The 22603-nt window shown below is 44.6% G+C and overlaps 1 protein-coding gene across 1 annotated transcript in view; it reads left to right on the top strand.

Annotated features, from left to right (window-relative positions):
* Positions 1-280: 280 nt before the first annotated feature.
* The window catches only part of ITGA4 (integrin subunit alpha 4), a 45810-nt gene continuing 23487 nt past the window's right edge, over positions 281-22603 (top strand). The window contains exons 1-16 of the mRNA XM_061557768.1: positions 281-471; positions 1337-1446; positions 2846-2955; positions 4090-4210; positions 5172-5248; positions 5491-5617; positions 5827-5912; positions 6606-6668; positions 7386-7523; positions 8162-8270; positions 8364-8458; positions 11061-11151; positions 12152-12197; positions 12374-12528; positions 13532-13689; positions 21499-21645. Of these exons, the coding sequence (XP_061413752.1) occupies positions 281-471; positions 1337-1446; positions 2846-2955; positions 4090-4210; positions 5172-5248; positions 5491-5617; positions 5827-5912; positions 6606-6668; positions 7386-7523; positions 8162-8270; positions 8364-8458; positions 11061-11151; positions 12152-12197; positions 12374-12528; positions 13532-13689; positions 21499-21645 (1824 nt within the window). The remainder of the gene's footprint in view (positions 472-1336; positions 1447-2845; positions 2956-4089; positions 4211-5171; positions 5249-5490; positions 5618-5826; positions 5913-6605; positions 6669-7385; positions 7524-8161; positions 8271-8363; positions 8459-11060; positions 11152-12151; positions 12198-12373; positions 12529-13531; positions 13690-21498; positions 21646-22603) is intronic.

Consider the following 22603-nt stretch of genomic DNA (forward strand, 5'->3'; position numbering starts at 1 on the left):
GGTGCGAAAGAAGTTCAACATACGGTACATACATGTCTGCTTCCCTACCACGTAATTCGGATAATCATACATAACCTACGTTCATTAATTAGTATAATAATTAATTACATAGTCATAGCGTGTGCAAAGCACATGATTCACTCCTAAGTTATGATAATAATTAATTATTAAAGTAGTTCCCATTCATTATTTTATTATTATTATTGATTAAGTACAGTCATCGCCTGTGCAAAGCACATGTTTCATTCGCCACCACGAGCACGCAGGCAGCTGCTGTGCCATGCTCCGTGCCTCTGGCCTCTGTGCCTTCAGCCGTCTGCTGCTGCTGCTTCTGGCTCACGTCACCTGCACGGCCTTGCCCGGTGCGCTGGCGTACAACCTGGACGTGGCAGGCGCGGCACTCATCCGGGGAGCCAAGGGCACTTTCTTTGGATTCTCGGTGTTGCAGCATGCCTATGAGAATGACACTTGGTAGGTGCATGCTCTTTCTGAACTTGTGATGTGCGTGTATATACTAGATTTAAGTAATGCACTATTAACAGGAGATGTAGCGACTGAGTTGCGTGCGATGTATTGTCGGCTCAATAGTTGGATATATTCTAGATTTGAAGCTTTCGTGACTGCAAGGATTCATATTCTTTGGTTTTTTCGGTAAAGTCACGTAGGTGACGGGCTGTGACGGTTCCACCTGAAGACGGAAGCTTGTGTTGCCTCCGAAACGTCGTGATTTTCATTTTATTTTACATTTATTAATTTTAATTTTTTACCTACGTGACTTTACCTAAAAAACCTAAGAATATAGTTGGATAAATGTTTGTGTGTATGTGTGTGTGTAAACTGGAGTCGTGCACAATGAGTGAGTGTATTGTATATGCAAAGCATGTGTATATATATGTCACAAAATGGTAAGTGAAACGTGCATTGGTATTTGTATACGTGATTGAAAAATAAAGGGGTTAAGATGCGTACAACTGTCTTCTTAACATCACCGACAGATATTGTTTGTGTCACTCCTGTATGTGGCAATTTAAAGTGAGTAAACTACAAATGCAATTTAAATTCGTTTACCGATTACATAACCACGCTTGGCATGGGAAATAAACCACGTAGCGGACGAAATTGTCTCCAGATGGTGACCCATGCATCAACATATTCATAAATATGAGGATTCTATCATCGAAAAAGGAATAGAGAAAAACACAGCACTGCAATTCTATGCATTTCCACGACTGACTTATGCAGACGCTTATGCGCGTGCATGCACACACACACACGCGCATGTGTTGCGTTAGGTGCCAGCGGAGAAAATCTGTACGGCTTGCGTTGTTTGTGCCAGGGTGTTGATTGGGGCTCCTCAAGCGCAGTCAGGCGCTGAACGCTCTGGGGCCGTGTTTAAATGCCACGAGGACGGCGCAGGAGGGTACAGCTGCAGCGAATTACCCATAGGTATGCTCACTGCCTGGCTGGCTTGCGTGCGTCTCGTTAACAAGTCTTCACAGTACCTGCTCACGCATATTTATGTATGTATGGGGTAGGGTGAGGAGGGGGGGGGATCAGTCAATAATCTTTTTACCACTCAGATAATAAAACGACCCGCATTGTTTTTTGGGTGTTTTTAATATCCACACCATGTTTTCACCAGATAAAACAAGCGAGATTCAGAGCAGGGGTTGATGGAGGTTTTTTGATGTACAAATTCGCTCAAGATCCACGATCTTGGATATTGGTAAATAAGCAAAATCTCTTTTGCAGAATGGAGCTAAGTACGAGGCGGGATTATGGGTCTGGTGACACTTGCCTTTACTCCATAATTTTGAAAGCATGAAGTTTTGGTGGATCACATTTATACGCTAAATTAAATTTTATGATGCCTAAATGGTAAAATAGATTTTTCCACAATAATTACCATCAGACTAAGTTTGTTAATTATCACATCAGTGACGGGAAGCCATTTAAATCATAGTCAAAGTTGTAAAGAGCAGATAAGCAATGTAATTTGTCACGACATCACACTGACACAGAATGGAAATAGGTTTGAATGCCCTGAAAAACACATCTATTGAGTCTAAGATGTGCTACAATTCAAGACATGCGTAATTATCAGAGACCAAAAATAGGCACCCTTGCAGAGTATAGCGATAGTAATCGTGCAATGATCACGGCGAATGTGGCACTTTAACTGAGACGAACTTTTAAAAGAAGCCTTAACACGTAGACTTTCGTGACCAATATCATCCATAATAGAGGTTTTTTGGGATTAGATCGTGTAAATGTGTCGTTAAACCCACCACCACCCGACACAGCTAATTAGTAAGGTTTGTCACGTAAATAAAACAGTGCCAATTCGCGACGAGTTCAGTGTGTTGGAGAGTAAACCCACAATATTTAAAGGTGCAGCCCCGACAATTGCTTGCTCACCCCACTGCCGGCAGAAGGGCCTCCACGAGAAAATGCTACAGACAACATCTCTCTAGGGTACATTGGCCTGCTCTTCCATGCTGACCAGACGTATTGGAAGAGGTGTGAACACCCACACTTTATCCCACCACACGCGACCTGTCGCTCGCCTAAGCGCGCCGTACCCATTTGTACTGCCGAGTTAAACAAAACAAATAGGCAGGTAGATGAGCAAAGCCAAAAACTCGCTCATTATTTCCACTGCCGCGCCAGGATATCAAACCAAACTGGCGACCCCCGGATTGCCAACCATTACCCTATGGCGGCATCTTTCCTATGTGTACTGTACATCAAATGTGCTTTTTAAATTCGTTGGAATTATCCACGTTAAGATGCAGCACAGTGTTTTTTTGTTTTGTTTGAAATAGCGCTTGCCGCATCTCCACAGATAAGCGGACTGGAAATGTGTGTGGGACCTTATGTCGGGAGACGCGTGCAGACCAGTGGCTGGGGGTGTCACTGGCGAGGGAGGCTGGTGGTGGCGACAGCAAGGTCATGGTGAGCGCTTTATGAACAGTGTGCACAAGCATTGAGGACCCCCAGACAAAGATCCCCCGTGTAGCCTTAACAGACTGTTGGGGCAAATGCTTTTAGCGAGCACTTATCAAGGCTGGCATGGCACACGAGGGGGTAGTTGGCCAGCACCACGCCCGGCCACCCTTTGTCTCCCTCGTGGCAATATTTACACACTGCATCAGGTACTAATTTGAGGCTGAGTCGACCTAGGGGAGGCCCAGGACCGGTTCGGATAACTGTCACTGGGTGTTGGCCGTAGCACTGCTGTTCCCCACCCTCCCCTCCACCCGCACAAGGGTTTTCATGAGAGTTGTAACCTCTAGAACCTAACCGTGAAAATAAGTCAAGTAAGCAATGGAAATGTTCTTCAAAGTTGGAAATCAAAAAATAGATTTATGAAGGAAAATCTTGGAAGAAAATCATATTTTATCAGACCGTGGTATCTGCATTAATCGATGATATATTTCTGGACCATTTTTATATATTTTTAGGACTACATTGTGAGAAATCCACGTGCCACACAAGATATATTGTTTAATGTTGCATTCTGAATGTATTGTTCTCAGATAACACATTGCATGGTGCAGAACTCACAATGATGGTTATAATGTAATCACAGCGTATATATTTCTGTGGCAGAGCTGTTATCTCACAAGCAGCAGATTATGAGTTAAAATTTCAGTCGGGGGCTGACTCAGCTTAAATCCATTATGGGTCAATAAAAGAAGTAATACTTTGTGAGAAGTCCACAGTGGTTGTCCTATAGAGAGACTTCCCTTGAATACAAGAATGTGGATTTCCTCTGCTGACTCAAGACTGCTAAAAGATGAATATTGCCCAGTGCTCTGTTGATATTGGTGACATTCTGACTTTAAAAAAATATCACATGATCACGTCGCACTCAATAAATAGCGGTACCATAATGCTTTGAGTTATGATAACTGTTTACACATAAAATCACAATGCATATAGAGGGACTGGGATCCTTTGAGCTCTGTTACCCGTTTTAAAATTAAAACACGTTTTGTTCAATGCATAGAGGCACCGTAATGCTCCGAGTTCTCTGAACTGTATTGTTAACCTTGATGCGTCATGCTTCGTTGTTTTGGTGCCCAGGCCTGTGCCCATCGCCGGGCCAACGTAAACCCAGACGACATCTTTCCTCACGGCATCTGTTTTCTCATTCCTCCTGACCTGAAGCCCGATGCAGTGACTCACACCAGCCCCTGCAGTATCGGTAACGGCCTGCATTGTTCAATATCCCTGCAATGCGAGTGACGGTTGGCAGGGCTCCATGGGTGTGTAGGCATGCACCATGCAGCACAATTAATGGAATAGCACAAGGGCATGCGAGGAAAATGGCTGTGGAGCAGTTTGGTTTATGAAATAATGAATCTACATTGGATATGTCCAGCACTGGGGATTGTTTCATTTGTACGGTCGCTCGTTACCTTCCCCACGGACATTTCAGAAAGTAACACAGCAATAATGTAACGGGGTCTTGCCACAAAGCTGCGCGTCTTTGGCTGTTCTGAACTCTAGTATATAGTAATTTATGATTTGTTATATATATGATGTTTATAATTTGAATTTTATTTGGAACGAATTCCGAGTTCATCAGCACGCAAGTGATAGTGAACGTGTATGAACTAACACTTGTTCAGTTCGAAGCAACATAATTTATCAGGTCGCCTTGGCTAGTGGCCTAAGCTGGTTGCTGTGGCATAATGTCTGTGGCCAGGCCCTGAAAATCACAAACTTGGGGGAAGAATGTGTTTTCCTTTGTCCCAGAAGGTATAACTGGACTGGACTTTTAGTTAATTTAAACACAAAATATATCCTTGGATTCCAATGTGGTCACAGCAATGTGTGCAAATTCGATGGTTGCGACTCAAAATCTGGATTTGACTCCTCTACTAAAAATAAAATCAGTATTACTTTGCGGGCAGCCACAGTGGTTGTCTTACACTGTGACTTGCCTCCGTCATAATGATGTAATTTGTTCATTATTGTAATGTGCACCTTCTTTCTAGCATTGGTTCAGGATATGAGCATTGCTCAGTACTAATTTAAGCTGAAAACCACTTTGAATTTTAAACGTGATATATAATTATCACCAGATTGGTTCTATAGCTTGAAAGAAACGTGGTCACGAGGGCCTTGGTGGTGTGAATGTGGTTGTTTCACCCTCCGTGCAGGTGCAGCCAACGCCCACGATGAGATGCGGCAACACGCCTCCTGCCAGGCTGGAATGGCTGCCTCCTCGGCCACACAGGTGGACATCTGTTGACAAAGCGCTTCATAGATCATCGAATTCCTCCAGTCTAAATACATGTTCTGATTCTGAGGTGGTACTACCCCCCCTTCCCCCCCAAATGAGATTAGGCAATTGTGTGTTTGTGGAGTTTGCAACAAATAAAAATATCTATTTTATGCGACGTAACAATTAGTTGACTTCACAGATGTATTCAATTGACATTCAGTTGCTGTAACGTTCGTTGGACGGTGTCGTCGTAGAACTTCATGGTGCTGGGTGGTCCTGGATCCTTTAACTGGGCAGGCACTGTGATGCTGCACAACGTGAGCTCCGGATTGACGCACTTCTCCACCCCTGACACCGTCGTCACGAAGGACAGTTACCTTGGTGAGCCTGAACGCATCGCAGTCACGCATCCACTGCGCATCTCTCCACACACGGCAACCAATTCATTCCCAACAAGGGAAAACAGTTTTACGTTGACGACAAATTGCCTAAACACCAAGCAATGTATATTGAAATACCGTGTTTGAAATCATGCTAAATTGTTCTGTTGACTTTTTGGTTTTTTTGTTGTGTTGACTTTTAACATGCAGGCTATTCGGTATCAGCTGGGATTTTTTATAATCGAACGAGCCTGGGTGTCGTAGCTGGAGCTCCGCGTCAAGACAACGTGGGAAAAGTAAGAACCAACATTCATGGCCCTGGGTTATTGAGTGAGAATAATGATCCCTGAAACTCTTTAATCAGCAGCTTTTCAACAGCCGCTGTGACAAAGAGGCAGTCGTGAGGAACAGTTGTAATTCTATGTTGAGACTGGGCTCTGCCATGGGAATGTGGAATTTCCACCACTAGCCCACGACTACTCCACGCTTGGTTGAGCGGTCAATGTATGGAATAAAAAAAACGTAATGTGCTTTACACATCCGTGGACAGTATTGTGCACGACAGGAAGAAAAATGGTGCGTAGAACCTCACTTGGAGGTTGGCAATACGTGAGCTGAGACCTCTTAGGAGACAAGATGGAGACCGGATGGCACGTGTGCTCTTCTGCGGCAGCATCACCGTGAGAAGTGTAGTTACGATGCGCAGAGGAATCTTACGATCAACCGCGAATGGTCGAACCACAGGGGCGCGATCGGCAAAGTGTACTAAATTTGAAGCGGATGGTCAAATCCGCGATGCTGTATACAAGTTGGAGTTTTGTGATTTGTTGGTCGTTGCTTTGTATTGCATATTTTCATTGTATTGATGATTATTGATGGTTGGTTTTACTTTTTGGGATTCATTGGGTTGTCCAAATGAGCGGGAAATAGCAATGTACGTTACGGCCATGCAATTTGGTAAGAAACGTTTGTGTTATATTGCACACCAGGTGTACCTGCTGACATTAGTGGAGGGTGAACTGCAAATAACATGGCAATCCTCGGGAAAGCAGGTATGTATGTGTGTGGATTTCACACCTGATGACGATTGCTTGTGTTGCACTCGAAACGTCGTGTGAATTTTTATTGTTTTATATTTTTATTATGTTATTTTTTCCCTTTGACGTGACTTTACCGAAAGAACCATAGTCATTTACTCGTTGTGAATACACCTTGGAGTATGCAGGATGTTGGAGAGCTATGTGATCGTCGGCACGCTGGCATTAAATCCGTTTGCATGGGGTTCGCAGTTCGAATTCCAAAGTGGCCAAATAATAATAATGCACAGGGTTAAGGAATTCTGTGATATTACTGACAACAGTTTGGCATTCATGGCGAGTGTCAAAGTCCAGCATCTAAAATGTAAAGTGGAATCACAATCACATAAACACATTCTGCCAGCTGTGTATTATTTATGCAGATGCGAGCATCCAATTGCTCGCTTCATTCAGTATGTATTGTGTCTACGTGGGCCCACACCTGCTTTGGCAAACGTCACTGAATGAAATGTATTACAAAAAAACAAAACCCGATGGAAAAGTCCGGTCGTTTTTTGTCGTTCCTCAACTTACCCGAGCATCCTTCGCATCGATGCATTTCATTCAGCCGCCCGCTAGCGATGAATGGTCCCAAAATAGAGAGTCGATAGAGTTAGCGGATCAGCGCCACTCGCCTCTGCGTCGGTCGCGCAGCCGGTGACCGTGGGGCATTCCCTGTGCTGTCGTCTGCAGCTCGGCTCGTATTTCGGCTCCGCCACATGCGCCGTGGACCTGGACGCTGACGGCCTGGCGGACCTGCTGGTTGGGGCGCCGCAGCACAGCGAGACGCGCGACGAGGGCAGGGTGCATGTGTTCATGAACGTCGGCCAGGTGTGCGAGGCTGGTCACGGGAGGGTGGCGGGGGGGGCAGCAGCTGTACCAAGCGAGGAAGAGAGAGGCAGCATGAGCCGCTGCAGTCTTCACGATTTGACCTTCGCTATGTTGATGCATGAATGTATGGCCACTGTTGCCCGTATGTCTGTGCAACTGGTGTTCGCTGATGTGTATGTGTGTGCAGTGTGTAAGTAATCTCTTTCGTATGGCTGATGTGGAAAAGAACAAAAACTGAAATTTCACACTCAGGTGGTTAAGGCAGATAAATGCGTCCGGAGCAGTTTGGCCCTTAAGAGGGCCGTTGGCGTGGCTTGTGTTGTTGCTCAAGAGACCGGGGAGATCGATGATCGATGTTCGGTACCCGCCCCGTCGATAAGTAATGCAAACTTTGGAATGTCCACCTGGTGCTCCAATGGTGCCATCAGCAATGAACACTGCTTATTGTTACGTTACTGCGACGCAGTGGGGATACGTTCTGTGCAGATGCAACGAAACCGTGATGCAGCATTCTGATTTTTACATTTCCATTGCTGTGTATGTGAGTAACGTTGCGTTAATCGATTCTAACAATGTATGACAGTCCGATTGCCTTCCTCCAGTCTAAATAAAGATACTGATTTTCTTATGCGTCACAGGGAAATTTGGTAGAACGGAAGTCTCTTCTCTCTGGAGCCAATGCATACAACGCTCACTTTGGACAAGTCATTGTGGCCCTGGGCGATATAAATGATGATAGATTTGAAGGTCAGTGACAAATCCGCCAGACGTCTCTACATCGGAACATCTCGTTGCTTGTAAAAAAAAAAAACTTATCCGCCTCTTTTCTTTGAGAACCAGATGTGGCAATTGGCGCTCCGCATGAAGATGATCTGCGTGGTGCTGTGTATATCTACAATGGGGGGCCGTCTGGAATGTCCCACTCTTTCTCACAGGTAGCAATGTGTTAACCACTTTGCCACCACACAACCTACTCAGTCAACCACACACAAAGACATTTATATTTCGATTTAAAGCTTTCGTGACTGCAGGGATTCATCTTCTTGGTTCTTTCGGTAAAGTCACGTAGAAGGGAAGTAATAAAATAATAAAAATAAAACATAATAAAATAAAATAATTATTTTATGTTCTTTTATGTTTTACTTTTATTATTTTATTACTTCCCTTCTACGTGACTTTACCGAAAGAACCAAGAAGATGAAAAAAGACATTTATCTCCAATTTAGTTGAAGGGACTTGGAAGCAAAGACTGATAGCGAGGACCTTTTAAGTCGCACACACACACAGGTGCCACGATAGCAATATGTCGAGTGCCTCGCCTGGGATACAGCTCGTGGGTTTGATACCGGCCCTGTCGCCTATATATTTGGAGTTTGCATGTTCTCACCGTGGTCGCGTGGATTTTTTTTCTACGGGTCCTCCGGTTTCCCCTCCACATTTATAAACATGCTTTTGCAGAGTATAGCCACTTCGTTGAGCTATAATTTGTGGCCAGGTCGCTTCTGAAAAGGAGCTATACAGCTCAGTGGGCCTTACCTGGTAAAATAAAAAAGTTTATAGTTGTAATAGTTGGTAGAAGACAAATGCAAAATAACTCTACTTTTGCTTTGGCTGCTATGGTACATGAGGATCAGGTGGTTTGGCCATCATTCTGCCAATCGACTTTTGTTTCCCCAATGCCGATGTTTACATATTCCTACTCCTTTAAAGCTGTGTTGACTCAGGGAAAATTCAATACCACTTGCCATTGATGTATGCATGTACGGAAATCTAAACCAGATCGCTCGAATATATTTTAGTTTAGTGTGTTAACCACTACACCGCCATGTCCATACAAATATCCTCCATATAGCCTTGAATATACTGTTAAAGCAAGTGCTGTTAGCGAGCACCTATGAAGGTACCCCAGAGGTCGCAACCGAGTTTTGATTCCTTACCCGTACCCGTACTCGGCCGCACCAGGGTCGCAAATGGGTACCTGTTCCCTACCCATACCCGTACCCTACCCGAAATGAGTGACAAACGGCTACTCACCAGTGACTCACGGCCTACCCGTACCCGTACCCGGCCGCACCAGGGTCGCAAACGGCTACCCGTACCCGGCCGGGTACGGGTAGCCGGGTATCGGGTAGGGTACAGGTATCGGGTACCCGGTTGCGACCTCTGAGGCACCCTAGGGGGTGGGTGGCCAGCGCCGCACCCGCCGCCTTTGTCTTCCCAGTGGCGATGTTAACATATCCCACTAGGCACTCCTTTGAGGCTGAGTCGACCTCGAAAAAGCCCATAACCGTTTTGGATAATTGAAACTTATAGGCAGTACACCGGGGTACCATAGTCTTCCTGTTCTCGCATAATGTCCGTGATGCAGTCATTTTTAGTCTGTTGATGGTCGGCGATGCGGCAATCGACTCATCTCGACGAGCTGTACACGATGCAGCACCACTACGGTGCGTACGAGCGTTCAGGATTGCAGCGCAATCGTCCTCGCTGCGTTTCGACATCGCGGAGGAGCACTGATTTCGGATTGATTGGTACCCCAGTCGCGGAGTTAAGTACACCCCTGGAAAAAATAGTGTCCCAGAAATAAAATATTTAATTGCCTCGGGCATTTTGTGTTATTTGGTACCGCCATGAGGATCAATTGTCACCCATCTTGGCCTTGAGCGGGAATTGATCTCGGGTCGGTGAGTTTGTAGCGCAGCACGCTAACCACACCCGCCACACACACATACACACGTGACGGCAAAGATAACCTGTTTAGCTTTCAATTCTTGGGGCGAGTCCTAATAAGTAAAAACAAAGTTTTTCACTATAAATCCTTTATATGCGTGGCGGCTAGAGTCCTCTCGTCCTCTGGCTTGAGATGGCTGCCGCCTATGGGTCAGATGATTGTCTGCCAGTATTAATCAATTGGTAATTAAATATTTAATTTGTTTTCCCTAAACAGTGTAAAATTTTGGAATTTTTTTCACGAATATTAATTGTCTCGCACAACGAGTCTGTGTGCAAAATATCAGCTCGATTGGATCACGGGAAGTGGGTTAAAAAACGAGCGAAAGATTTGCAAGGTCGTAAGCAAGCAAGCAATCACGCAAGCACGCAAGCAAGCAAGCGAACTTAATATAAATGATTTAAAAATGAGCACCCACATATCCACCAATAGTTTCGTTAAAGCAATTTGAGGTGTTTGTGAGCACCTATTAAGTCTGGCACAACTCACACGGAGGTGGAGTGGTAACCACCATGCCTGGATTCCTTTATCAGTCAAACACTGATGTTTACACACCGCATCAAGCACTCGTTTAATGACTGAATTGACCTTGCATAAGCTCTGGACAAGATAGGGGTGTACATGATGCTACGTGCATATTTCTTCCAATCGGTCTTGGAGATTATGGGATCAAGGTCTGTTAGTAACTGCCTATTAATAAGTATATTTACGCATGCATTATTTAATATCACTTACATGTAACTTTTTTCTCACTTATTTGTTTTTGTTATTTTATACCAATGTGCAATGACGTGGCTTTTGAGAAGAGGATCCTGGGTCGAAGAGTGAACGCAGAACTGAGCATGTTCGGACATTCCATATCAGGAGTCATCGACATGGACAGAAATGGCTACCCAGGTGAGAAATCGGACATGGACAGAAATGGTTACCCAGGTGAGGAGTCGGACAAGAACAGAAATGGTTACCCAGGTGAGTAGTCAACAAGAACAGAAATGGTTAACCAGGTGAGGAGTCGAACATGGAAATAAATGGTGACCCAGGTGAGGAGTCGGACAATAACAGAAATGGCTACCCAGATGAGGAGTCGGACAAGAACAGAAATGGTTACCCAGGTGAAGAGTCGGACAAGAACAGAAATGGTTACCCAGGTGAGGAGTCGGGCAAGAACAGAAATGGTTACCCAGGTGAGGAGTCGACAAGAACAGAAATGGTGACCCAGGTGAGGAGTTGGACATGGACAGAAATGGTTACCCAGGTGAGGAGTCGGACAAGAACAGAAATGGTTACCCAGGTGAGGAGTCGAACATGGACAGAAATGGTGACCCAGGTGAGGAGTCGGACATGGACAGAAATGGTTACCCAGGTGAGAAGTCAGACATGGACAGAAATGGTTACCCAGGTGAGGAGTCGGACATGGACAGAAATGGTTACCCAGGTGAGGAGTCGAACATGGACAGAAATGGTGACCCAGGTGAGGAGTCGGACATGGACAGAAATGGTTACCCAGGTGAGGAGTCGGACATGGACAGAAATTGTTACCCAGGTGATGCACGTTGTCCACAGTATGATTCAATATTTCGGATTCCAGGGCGCTTTACTGATGGGCGTTTCAGAACGAATTTATGATGATGATGATTTTGTAACCATTACACACTTAACAATTACAAACACAATGACACAACAAGTTGCTTAGCTGAGCTTATTGAGTAAATGTGTCTCGGTTTTGTGGTATCACAATAGTTGTCAACATCGAGTAAAACACATTGGTAACTTTGTATGGCGTGTGTACATTCATATGGTTCTCATCTCAAGGGTTCATACGTATATATATTTGAACGAGTAAATGCGTCATGAAAAAAACAACATTCAAACACGTGATGTTTTTTTGTCATTTCAGATGTGACAGTTGGTGCTTTTAACTCTGACGCTGCTGTGGTGTTCAGGTAGTCAAATAATAGTCACCCATTTCCAGGACACTAACATGCATACAATCGAATTGCTTGAGACACATTTTTGTTTCATTATGTGGCTGTATCGTGTGACGGCGGTTCAGTACTGGCAAGCACGTGTGCTAATTGCCCTGCGGTGACTCACATTTCACATCTCTCTGTGGCCGCAGAGCTAAGGCGGTGGTGACGGTGAGAGCCCGCGTGTCGCTCCCATCCACCGTTAACGCAAGCAGCTCGGTCTGTCCAGGCACTCATCAACAAGTGACTTGCATCATCATCAGGGTGTGCTTCACAGTCACCGGACGGAACCTACCCAGCGTAATAGGTGACTTGTTGGTGTATATGCCTGCGTATGCGTGTAAGGGGAGCGGTGGCGCAGCGAATAGCACCCCGCGCGACGAACGTGGCTACCCGAGTTCGATTCTCGCTCACGGCCAACACCAGTGATGATTATCTGAAGCGGTCCTGGGCCATTAGGGAGAAAAAGCCGGCCGGGCGTGGTGCTGGCCACCCACCCCCTCGTGTGCCGTGTCGACCTTCATAGATGCTCGCTAGTAGCACTTGCCCCAAATGTCCGTTTAAGCTATACGGGGAATCTTTGTCTTGTATTTGTCGTTGGTGGGAAAATGGGAGAAGGCAGAGTTGTCAAAAGTGTTTTGGTTTGTGTGAATATCGCTGCTATCCCGATGCACATGAGTGCCAAGGCCTGTATGTCCTGTCCTTAGCTTCTTTTAGGTCGATTCAGCATTAAATGAACACTTTGTTGCGATATGTAAACATCAACACTGGCCACACACCACCTAATGTGCCACAGCTGTCTTGATATGTACTAGCTAATGGCATTTGCCCCCGTGGTCTATGAAGATAAATGAGCAAGGGCTCTTATGACTCTGTGTGTGCGTACATTTACCAGCATGTGCTTAACTTCTGTTGATTACTCCCAATGATTAATTTCGCTCAATACAATCTTCCTTGAAAGCTAAAAGTCATCCCTTGATATTTCATGTAATGAAAGCCACGACAGCAGGGGGTGGCTACTCGTTGAAAACATAATAACAATCACAAAAAAAGTAAAAAAAAAGAAAAAAAAATCAACCTGGCGCCAATCCATTGCTGGATGAGGGTGTGCTCGTGCCCTTTCACGCACAGAGGTTGTTTGACCATACTTCACCACGCTGGTAGGTGTGTGTGTGGATGAAAGGGGGGTAACAAAAGACACGAGTTCATGGCTGGAATTTCACATTGGATCGCCAGGTTCACTTCAGGTGAGAAGACTGCAGTATCTCGCCACACACCTCCTGAGTTATTTGCGCGTGCTGGTCCACCAGGCTTGCAGTACAACCTCACTGCTGATATCAGAAGACGGGAGCTGGGGTTCCAGTCCCGAATGACAGTGGGATCGCTCAACAATTCTTCCAGCTTTGTATCCAGGCATATGGCTGTGCGACTTGGTGACAATTGCCAAGAGAGCCTAGGGATTATCAAGGTGAGCTAAAGATCACACTCCCTCATTTAGGCTGAGGTATAAATGTGGCAAATTAGATGCTGCATGTCATGATACATACCAAGAAGCTGCAATTGCGAGTATTTTTTTCGTAATTTTACTCGAAGGTTAGTGAATGCACTCCTTATAAACTATATAGACCAGTCCATACTAAAGTGTATACATAGAACAACTATTTACGTGTGTATGATTTTATAGATACAGTACATGCGTATGAAATAGCTTCATACACAATATAATTGTACGCATCTATTTTTAATGATGCACAGTATTCACAATGCCACTGTTATGTATCCATAAACACAAACATACTTGCATGCATGTGTAGTGGCGGTGCGCGCCGACAAGGTGGGGACGTGGGTGTGCGCGCGCCGGGCGTGGCTACATCGAGTGTGGGGCGTGTTGACGCACACTGACAGTGATGGATCACGGGGCGGCGCTGGGTGCGTGGTTGTGCACGCAGACACGATATGGGAAACAGGATCGTAGAGAGAGCGCTGGGTGATTGGTCAACTTGGGTGGGTGCTCTCAGCGACGTCCGCATGGAGGACTATAAAGGGGGACGCGCGAGAGCACTCGGGGAGTTATTACCAGCTGAAGATCGAAGACGGAGTTGAAGAGATAGGGCCCTGAGACCCCTAGCCCCGCTGTCCTTGTAAGGGCCGGGACCCTGTGCGGCTCAGAGGCTGTGGGACCCGGGGCCTGGGGTCCGTGTGGAACCAGGTTGTGGGCCCAGAGTCGAGACTAATAACCCAGCCGGGTGGGTTCCAAGAAGCTACGGGGCGTGAGAGCCCGTGTGGGTATAGCTCATGGGGAACCTCGTGGGTTATGTGGCAGTTGCCACCCGTGTAACAGTTTGGTGTTAATAAAAAGGTGTGCTACCCGTCAAGGTCGTCTCCCGCCAAGTGACTACTTTACACATGCATAGAGTTAGGCAAATGACAACACAATAGCTGCAAAAAAACCTTTCTATCAATGGCTTAATCTGACGCGGTCTTTGGAGTGTCTCTGCCCAAAACATTGCTGCCTCTCATATTCCTCAGCTTAACGTCTTCATTAGGTATGCCTCCTTGAACTTGGTAAGCTTAATTTCCAAGCATGGACTTAAATCATCTTCATGTACTGCACACAATTCGCTTGATGTTAATGAGGCACCAGGTTCCAGGTACTAAATTTCAGCTGCATCCTAAGAGAAGCCCACTTCTTTTAGGCCCAGTCAACTAAAGAGAGGCCCAGGCCTGATACTGAATATACATTACCACTGCAAATGGCTCAAGGATTAAACTTAGCTCACTGGGATGGAAGTGTAGAATATGAGCCATTACATCATTCCAGCTCAGAGGTCAAATCAAGACTCACACACAAATCTGTGTAAAGCCACAGGATTGATGAATAAATCAGAAACATTTCCATCACCCCTTAGATTCCATTAATGTAGATTTTGCAAAAACATGCGTGGACTGCAAGTCAGAGGTGCACAATTGAAATATTAGTTAATTCCTTAATTAATTTCATTCCCATCCTTGTACGCTCACCGAGGTAAAAAAAAGCATCTGTGCTGCGTCAAGAAGGTCCCCCTTGGAGAAACTGTCACAAAGCCAGTAATTGGCATGCACAAGACGAATCAATGAATAATTAATGTGTGAACTGTTATTTATTTAATTTATTTAATGAATTATGGATTATTTTTATTTTTTGTAATTATTCTTTATGATTATTTCATGGTGATGGTGATCACAATCGTGAAGGAAACATCATCATCATTAGAGTAATGGTGATGGCCATGGTCGTTAAAATATTTACTATTTCAATACCAAATACTAATCACGCAATGTCAATAATTCTTAAAATAATATTCAGCTATACGAACGCATCCCACAATGTGTTGTTTATGGGTTGTTGTTTTACCATAATTTACCATGCTGGCCAGTGTGAGTTGGTGAAGGTTGGGTGCCAAGACCAATTCAGATTACTGTTGGTAGCGGTGTCGAGGAATTTAATTCATGTCACTGGATTTACTGTGCCGTGGACTCACCGTTGCACAAAGGCTCCCCCCATCACAATCATACCCAGTGCTCCAAACCAATCTGGAACATCTGTGCACTTTCACAAATAACGGATCATATATCCATGGGTATGTATTTATCCTCAGCTGTCCTCTTCAGGACCACGTGTTTAACCTACACTGGAATGTTGAGTTAAAAATACGATCTGCCAGGTAAAGAAATGCCACAATCTCGATCATCAACATTGTGAGAGGTTGATGTTTCTGCATGAGTACACTGCCAGCAAGAATGTCACTTTAGTTGTTTTTTTTATTATATTAATATAAATATATGCCAGGATTATTTTTATCATTTGCATAATTATTTCCCTTCATCCATGTGTCAATCTCATCCTTTTCCCTACTTTCCCCAATTGGTAATATAGGTCACATCTAAATAACCATTGCTTGTTGCTACAACTTTCAAGAACCCTACGCTTTAAACTTTGGCCGCCTTGCAAAAAACAGGACCCCGGGCTCTTTGTGGCAGTCTCTCTGATGAGCCCTTATGAGGGTGAGATGTGTTGACGTCTCGCATGTGGTGATGTCTGCAGACTGTCTAGCCCTAATGAATCTCTGGGAGGTACGTTGCCTGCGGGATTCACTACATTTGCCATGAGTAAATTGCATCATTTTCTTGAAAGATGCTTTCGTTTAGAACTCTCAATGAAGCACCATTCATGTAATTTATATACACGATTCTACGTGGGTGAAACTGTCTCTTCTTGTTTATTCTCAATGCAATGCCCTCCATCCCTTCAATTGCCTCCAGCAAACACTGCATCGTGCCCTGCTGTTCCAATTCATCCCTGTTGAGTCAAGGACCAGATTATACTTTAATAACAATGCTGCACCATTGGAACCTCATTTGCCAGTAAAACATATGATAATTGATCATTGTTTTTATACCCTTTTATCTGGCAAACAAAACTAACACCTTTTTTACAAGGAGTCATGTTTGCATAGAGCACAATACCTGCAGTCATAATGCAAACAAAAAACATAACTCTGATAATGTATGCACTGTCCTTGAAGTTGATTGGTCCACACCTGAGACAGCTTTCCTTAGAGCCTAGTCTCACATGGTGTTGGACCAGATGACGCCAAAAGCTGTCTCGGGTGTGGACCAATCAACTTCAAGGACAGTGCATACATTATCAAAGTTGTGTTTTTTTTGCATTATGACTGCAGGTATTGTGGTCTATGCAAACATGACTTTTTGTAAATAAAAAAGGTGTCAGTTTTGTTGCCAGATAAAAGGGTAAAAACCCAATTATCATATTTTTTACTGGCAAATGGGGTTCCAATGGTGTAAATGCTTACCCCGAGCTCTCATACTCTGATGGTGCATTGTCTTTGAGTTGTGCGCCTTTTGGCGTCATCTGGTCCAACACCATGTGAGACTAGGCTCTAAGGAAAGCTGTCTTGAGTATGGACCAATCAACTTCAAGGACAGTGCATACATTATCAGAGTTATGTTTTTTGTTTGCATTATGACTGCAGGTATTGTGGTCTATGCAAATACGACTCCTTGTAAAAAAGGTGTCAGTTTTGTTGCCAGATAAAGGGGTAAAAAAACAATGATCAACAATGCTGCAGTCTAGAGGTGTAGCGATCCACCTCCCTACCAGTTCAATGAATTGTCATAATTGAAGGCCGTTTTTTAAAATCAAGAAACGATTATTTTGTTAACATTGTAGTCATACATGGTAGGGCTTCTAGTGACTGCATGAGTGATGTGAACCCGTTACATACAAGATAAACATATACTAAAGATGTAGGATTCTAACACGTTAATTCGATGCATGTATTACGTGCTTAGGAATCCGCATTAATTGATCAATAACTGCCAATGCATCACTCCTGTTGACATCTCACCCAATATAACCGATTCCAACAAAACAAGACATTTTACGGCTTCCAATGTGGCACATTTAAGCAGGCATTTAAAAGAGCGGTCAATTTTTCGCACTGATATTCCACAAAATAGTGCTCATTAAATTGATATCGGTACCACCACGCCTGGACATTTACTTGAGGTTCCGTACGTGGGCTATTTAAATGATCCATATTGCAGATAGGGAACACTGGGAGTTCACTCCCCTAGTCATATCATATGTCGCACGTTATACTGTCTACTCGTACGATAGAGTGTATAATAACTGCTGCTCAGTGCTTTACCTCGAGCAGTACTGAACTGCGGTGCAGTGTAATGGTGTCGTGCTTACAGCTCCTGTGCAGCGCTGGAATGAGTCCAGCACGGAGAGAGGCAATGTGATGATTGCCCTTATCGATTTTGCCAATATCTTGCACCTCCGATTAACACGGTTGGCTACATACGGTGTGTATGGTGTGAAAGAAGTTCAACATACATACAAGAAAGGCCATTGCCCAAAACATCACCGATTACATTTTTTGTTTTTTCCCCTTTCAGGGCAGTGTAACAGACAAATGTTGTTCATTTTTCTGTGATGCGTGCTTGTGCGCCACTGCCAACGCACAATCACGAAAAAAGTGTTAATCTTTCAAAGATATCATCTGCTTTCTCTGAGCTGTATGATAAGGTTTTGGGGAAAAAAAGGTCCATGTGTAATATCTCGGCTGTGGGTTTCAAGGGAGAGGTCTCCTCGGGTCTGGCTTTTCGTTAGTGCTGCGTTGGCGAATGCCTGTGTTAAAGAGTAAATGTCGCGACATCCCAGAGAGCCAAGCAGAGACTGCAATAATAGAGTACAGTGCACAACAGCTAAGCTGACCATCTTCATCAGTGGTGGCTGGCCTGGCCCCACTAGCAAGAAAGGATATTTTAGAGGAAAGCTAAACAAAACTTCCAGATTTTAAAGTTAACAACTTGTACATTACTTAATGTTGTACACTGCATTGAACAGAGTGTGGCAAAAATGGTTTATCATAAAAGCCAGTGCAGTACTACCTAGGCCAGGGGTCGGCAACCAAAACAACAAGAAGAGCCATTGCTTTCCAATTCGGTACAAAATTCAGTATTTCAAGAGCCGCAATGCATCTGAGTACATACGTACTCATCGTCAAGAAGCAGCCCGTAAAGAGCCGCATGCGGCTCCGGAGCCGTAGGTTGCCGACCCCTGACCTAGGCACATGAGAGTGAGTACACAAGTTGCTTGCTTTTTGGGCATCCCGACGACTTGCTGTGAAGGACATTGCATGGCGACTTAAATTAATACAGCAGGTAGGGATTTTTCTCATGAATGCACTTCCAGTATTTGTTTTTATCTGGCCAATGCGGTGACACACGATAGCCTCTCTCCCTGGCCTGTTCTCAAACAAATTAATATTTGACAGTACTATTTATATATTACCGCCTCCTAATGGGCTTTCTGTGTCCTGCCAATATTCATACCCACCGGCCGCCACTGATAGTTTTAGCATACATTAAATTACCGCAGCCCTATAGTATTATTATAATCATTATACAATCGTAAAATTAAAGCTAAACGTTTTATTTCACAACGCTGTTTATTTTAATGTCCTCGCACAGAGCAAATGCGTCATTTGTCAAGGCAACATACAGGGACTCATCTACTTACAAACGTTCGAATTACGAACTTTCAGAGATACTAACCTGTCCCAGAGTTCAACTGCCGCGCAATAGATGGCGGTGGTGGCATCTACATCAGCAGACCACTAAGAACCAGTGGCATCTACATCTACAGGAGATTATACAACTTTTAAAACCATTCCCCGTGTTAAGTGTACATGCCGAACAACATGTTTGGAATCAACAGGAGTAAAGTAGGACTAACGGGCAAATCGACGTACGAACAGACCACTGGAACCAACCCCGTTCGTAAGTAGAGGAGTCCCTGTATGTGTTTCAGATTAAATATTAGTGTTTCCATTGGGCACATGATGCAATGATGCACACGTATAGTTATTAAAATTGTTTGACAGTAGCATTCGAAATATCCCCTTCGGTTATAACGAGTACGGGAATAAGAGTCAATCTGTAGTTGTGGCACAAAGTGGGCCTTCATGTCGAGTGCAAGGAACTGACGACGTTTTTTTTTTTCTGGCATTGCCAATGAGGCTGGAAATGTGTGGAGCCAGTCCCCTTTTATCTGATGCTCAGTATTTTCCAACTCACACGCGCTGACACAGTTGAGCGCGCGTGCTCGCGGTCAGTCCTTCACAACTCTGGGGTTTTGTGTTTCACGAAATAAAACACACGCCCCCCCCACACACACATCAGCCCACGATAACCGACATGCCACGCGTGGCTTTCTGCATGGCACGTGGCACCGCGGTGGGGGAATTGAAGATATCCATCTCGCAGCCACACCCAGACCAGTGCGAGAGCGTGGCTGCATTGTCACCCGCTCTCGTGCGACCGCACACATTTTGGGAAATGGGCATTGGCATTTAGTCTACGATGACACATGCAGGGCGGTGAGGCGGGCCCCTTGTCTTGTGTTTGCCATCAATAACATGTGAGCACAAAATGTGGACTGTTGCACGCGGGATTCGTAAGTCAACAACCGACATTCTACATGTACAGCCGTTTGTCATTCCACTGCTCCATGAGGATCATCCCTCATCCAGCTGCATAAATAGCATGACCCATACTCTTTGGTTCTTTCGGTAAAGTCACGTAGGTAGAAAATAATAGATCACGACGTTTTCGATCGCAACACAAGCGATCGGCATCAGGTGAGACAATGACAGCAGGGAGACTGCTGCTGTGGTTGTCTCACCTGATGAGACTGCTGCTGTGGTTGTCTCACCTGATGAGACTGCTGCTGTGATTGTCTCACCTGATGACGGTTCGCTTGCGTTGCGATCGAAACGTCGTGATCTATTATTTTCTACCGACGTGACTTTACCGGAAGAACCAAAGGGTGTGGGATTCCTGCAGTCACGAAAACTTCAAATCTAGCATGAACCAGTCTGGTAATGACGGCTAAGTATAATTCTGGCCCTTTTAAAAGAAGCATTGCATTCGTACACATTGATTAGCAAGCCCCTGTTTATGGACGAAAAACGACTCAGGACAGCAAAACCACAAGACACACAAGCCTTACTTGTACGTTCATGTGCCCTCTGTTATGACTCTTGACTTGGGTTCAATAAAAACAAGAAAAAAAGCATTGCATTCTAACTTTGACCCTGTTTGGATACCCAGTAATCCATTCTTGTTCGTATTGTGATGCTGTACATTTCTAAACATTCTTCGGGCCTATTTTGTTAACCTAACATTAAGTAGGATTCTAAATATAAACCGCATTCTTCTTAATCACATAAAAGGTATAACAGTATGGAAACACGTTGTTTGTACAACACATTTCACAGTCTTACTGGAGCAGGAAACAATCACGAATGGAATGAAGCATTGGCAAAGCCATGCCGGCTGGCTCGTGCTGCACACTTACTCCGGCTCGTAGGGTATCTTCCCCTTGAGAGCCGGGGGCCACAGTTCCAGCAATGCGCCTGCTTATAGTCAGTTCTTTAACGGTGGGGCTGGCGGGTCGCTCTGAGATCATGCGCGTGGAACACCCGCCTGAAGGGGCAGCGAGATGCCAGTGAGAGGAAGGAAATAATATGTTTTGGACCTGGGTATCATTTCAGAATTCTTATTTGGGAAAACATAAAGTTAGGTGATTAATTTGTTGTCCTTCCTTAGTCGGTTATCTTCCCCCACACCTCGGATTCGCACGGTTGGCGACGTACGGTGCGAAAGAAGTTCAACATACATATTAAAACATTTTTCTTCTTTCCAGCGGGAAGTCGTCGATGTGTTCCAACCGGTGGTGGTGGAGGTGACCTATGGCCTCCTTGCGGTGGCTGCCGGGCCCAGTGATGTCCACCCACCACCCCTCCAGCCCATGCTGCGGCCAAGAGCAGAGGGACACGTGGCTTGGAGCCAGGTCAGCCAGACAGCAGAGACACCACGCGCCTCCGAGAGTCCACACTCGTTAACGCCCCCCCCCCCCCACCGCTCCGTGTCATCCTGTATGTGAATGAGCCAAGTAACACTCTCAACTCACAGAAAAGTCCTCTCATGTGCCACATGCTCAGTGATCTACACTGCCTGGAGAACTTGGGAGGGCCTATTTCAAGCAGGCTTTAGTAATCTGCTAAGAGTTTCAGCAGTGCTTGTAATTGTATTAATTAGCATTAGTTCCATTTTTGGGTATGCCATCCTTAAACCATCTGGAATGTAAACAGTAGATTTACTGCAATGCGAGCCCTGAGGCATAAATATTGACTAAAACTTAGTTATAATTAGGCATTTCTATAAAAGCAGAGTGACGTGTAATACTGATTTTTTTTTTTACATGAAAGCTTGCTTCGCTATCAATAGTAGGGTTTGTGTTGAATATATATAAATACAATAATGTTTTTTTTTCAGAAAAAGTCCTGATTTAATTACATCAATTATCGATTTCAACAATATATATTCACACGCATTTGTCAACTTCACATTCTAACAGATAACCTTGAGATTTACACGAGCAGAGTATGCATACATAAAAGTATTTTATTTTTATAAAACATTACAACAAACCTAGTATTCCCTGCAAAAACAGATTTTATATATATAATACACCTATTTAAATGTATACGTAAAAACACTGGAGCCAAACATTCTAGAGTGGTGACCTATCTAGATATATTTGTTGCTTAAGCGCCAGTGGTAGAAAGTAATACTGTCACGATAGATGTGGTGGAGGATACCACATTACCAATTATCTATGACCAAATCACCATTAATGCACCTGATCTCGTTGGATCTTTTGAAGCTAAACAGGTTCGGGCCTGGTTCGGGCTTGGTTGGGTGACCACCAAGGCGTGCCACGTGTTGCAGACGTGGAGCTTTGAGGT

This window comes from Lethenteron reissneri, chromosome 23, assembly GCF_015708825.2.
Source record: "Lethenteron reissneri isolate LAM-NWPU_2019-01 chromosome 23, ASM1570882v1, whole genome shotgun sequence".
Classification (NCBI taxonomy): domain Eukaryota; kingdom Metazoa; phylum Chordata; class Hyperoartia; order Petromyzontiformes; family Petromyzontidae; genus Lethenteron; species Lethenteron reissneri.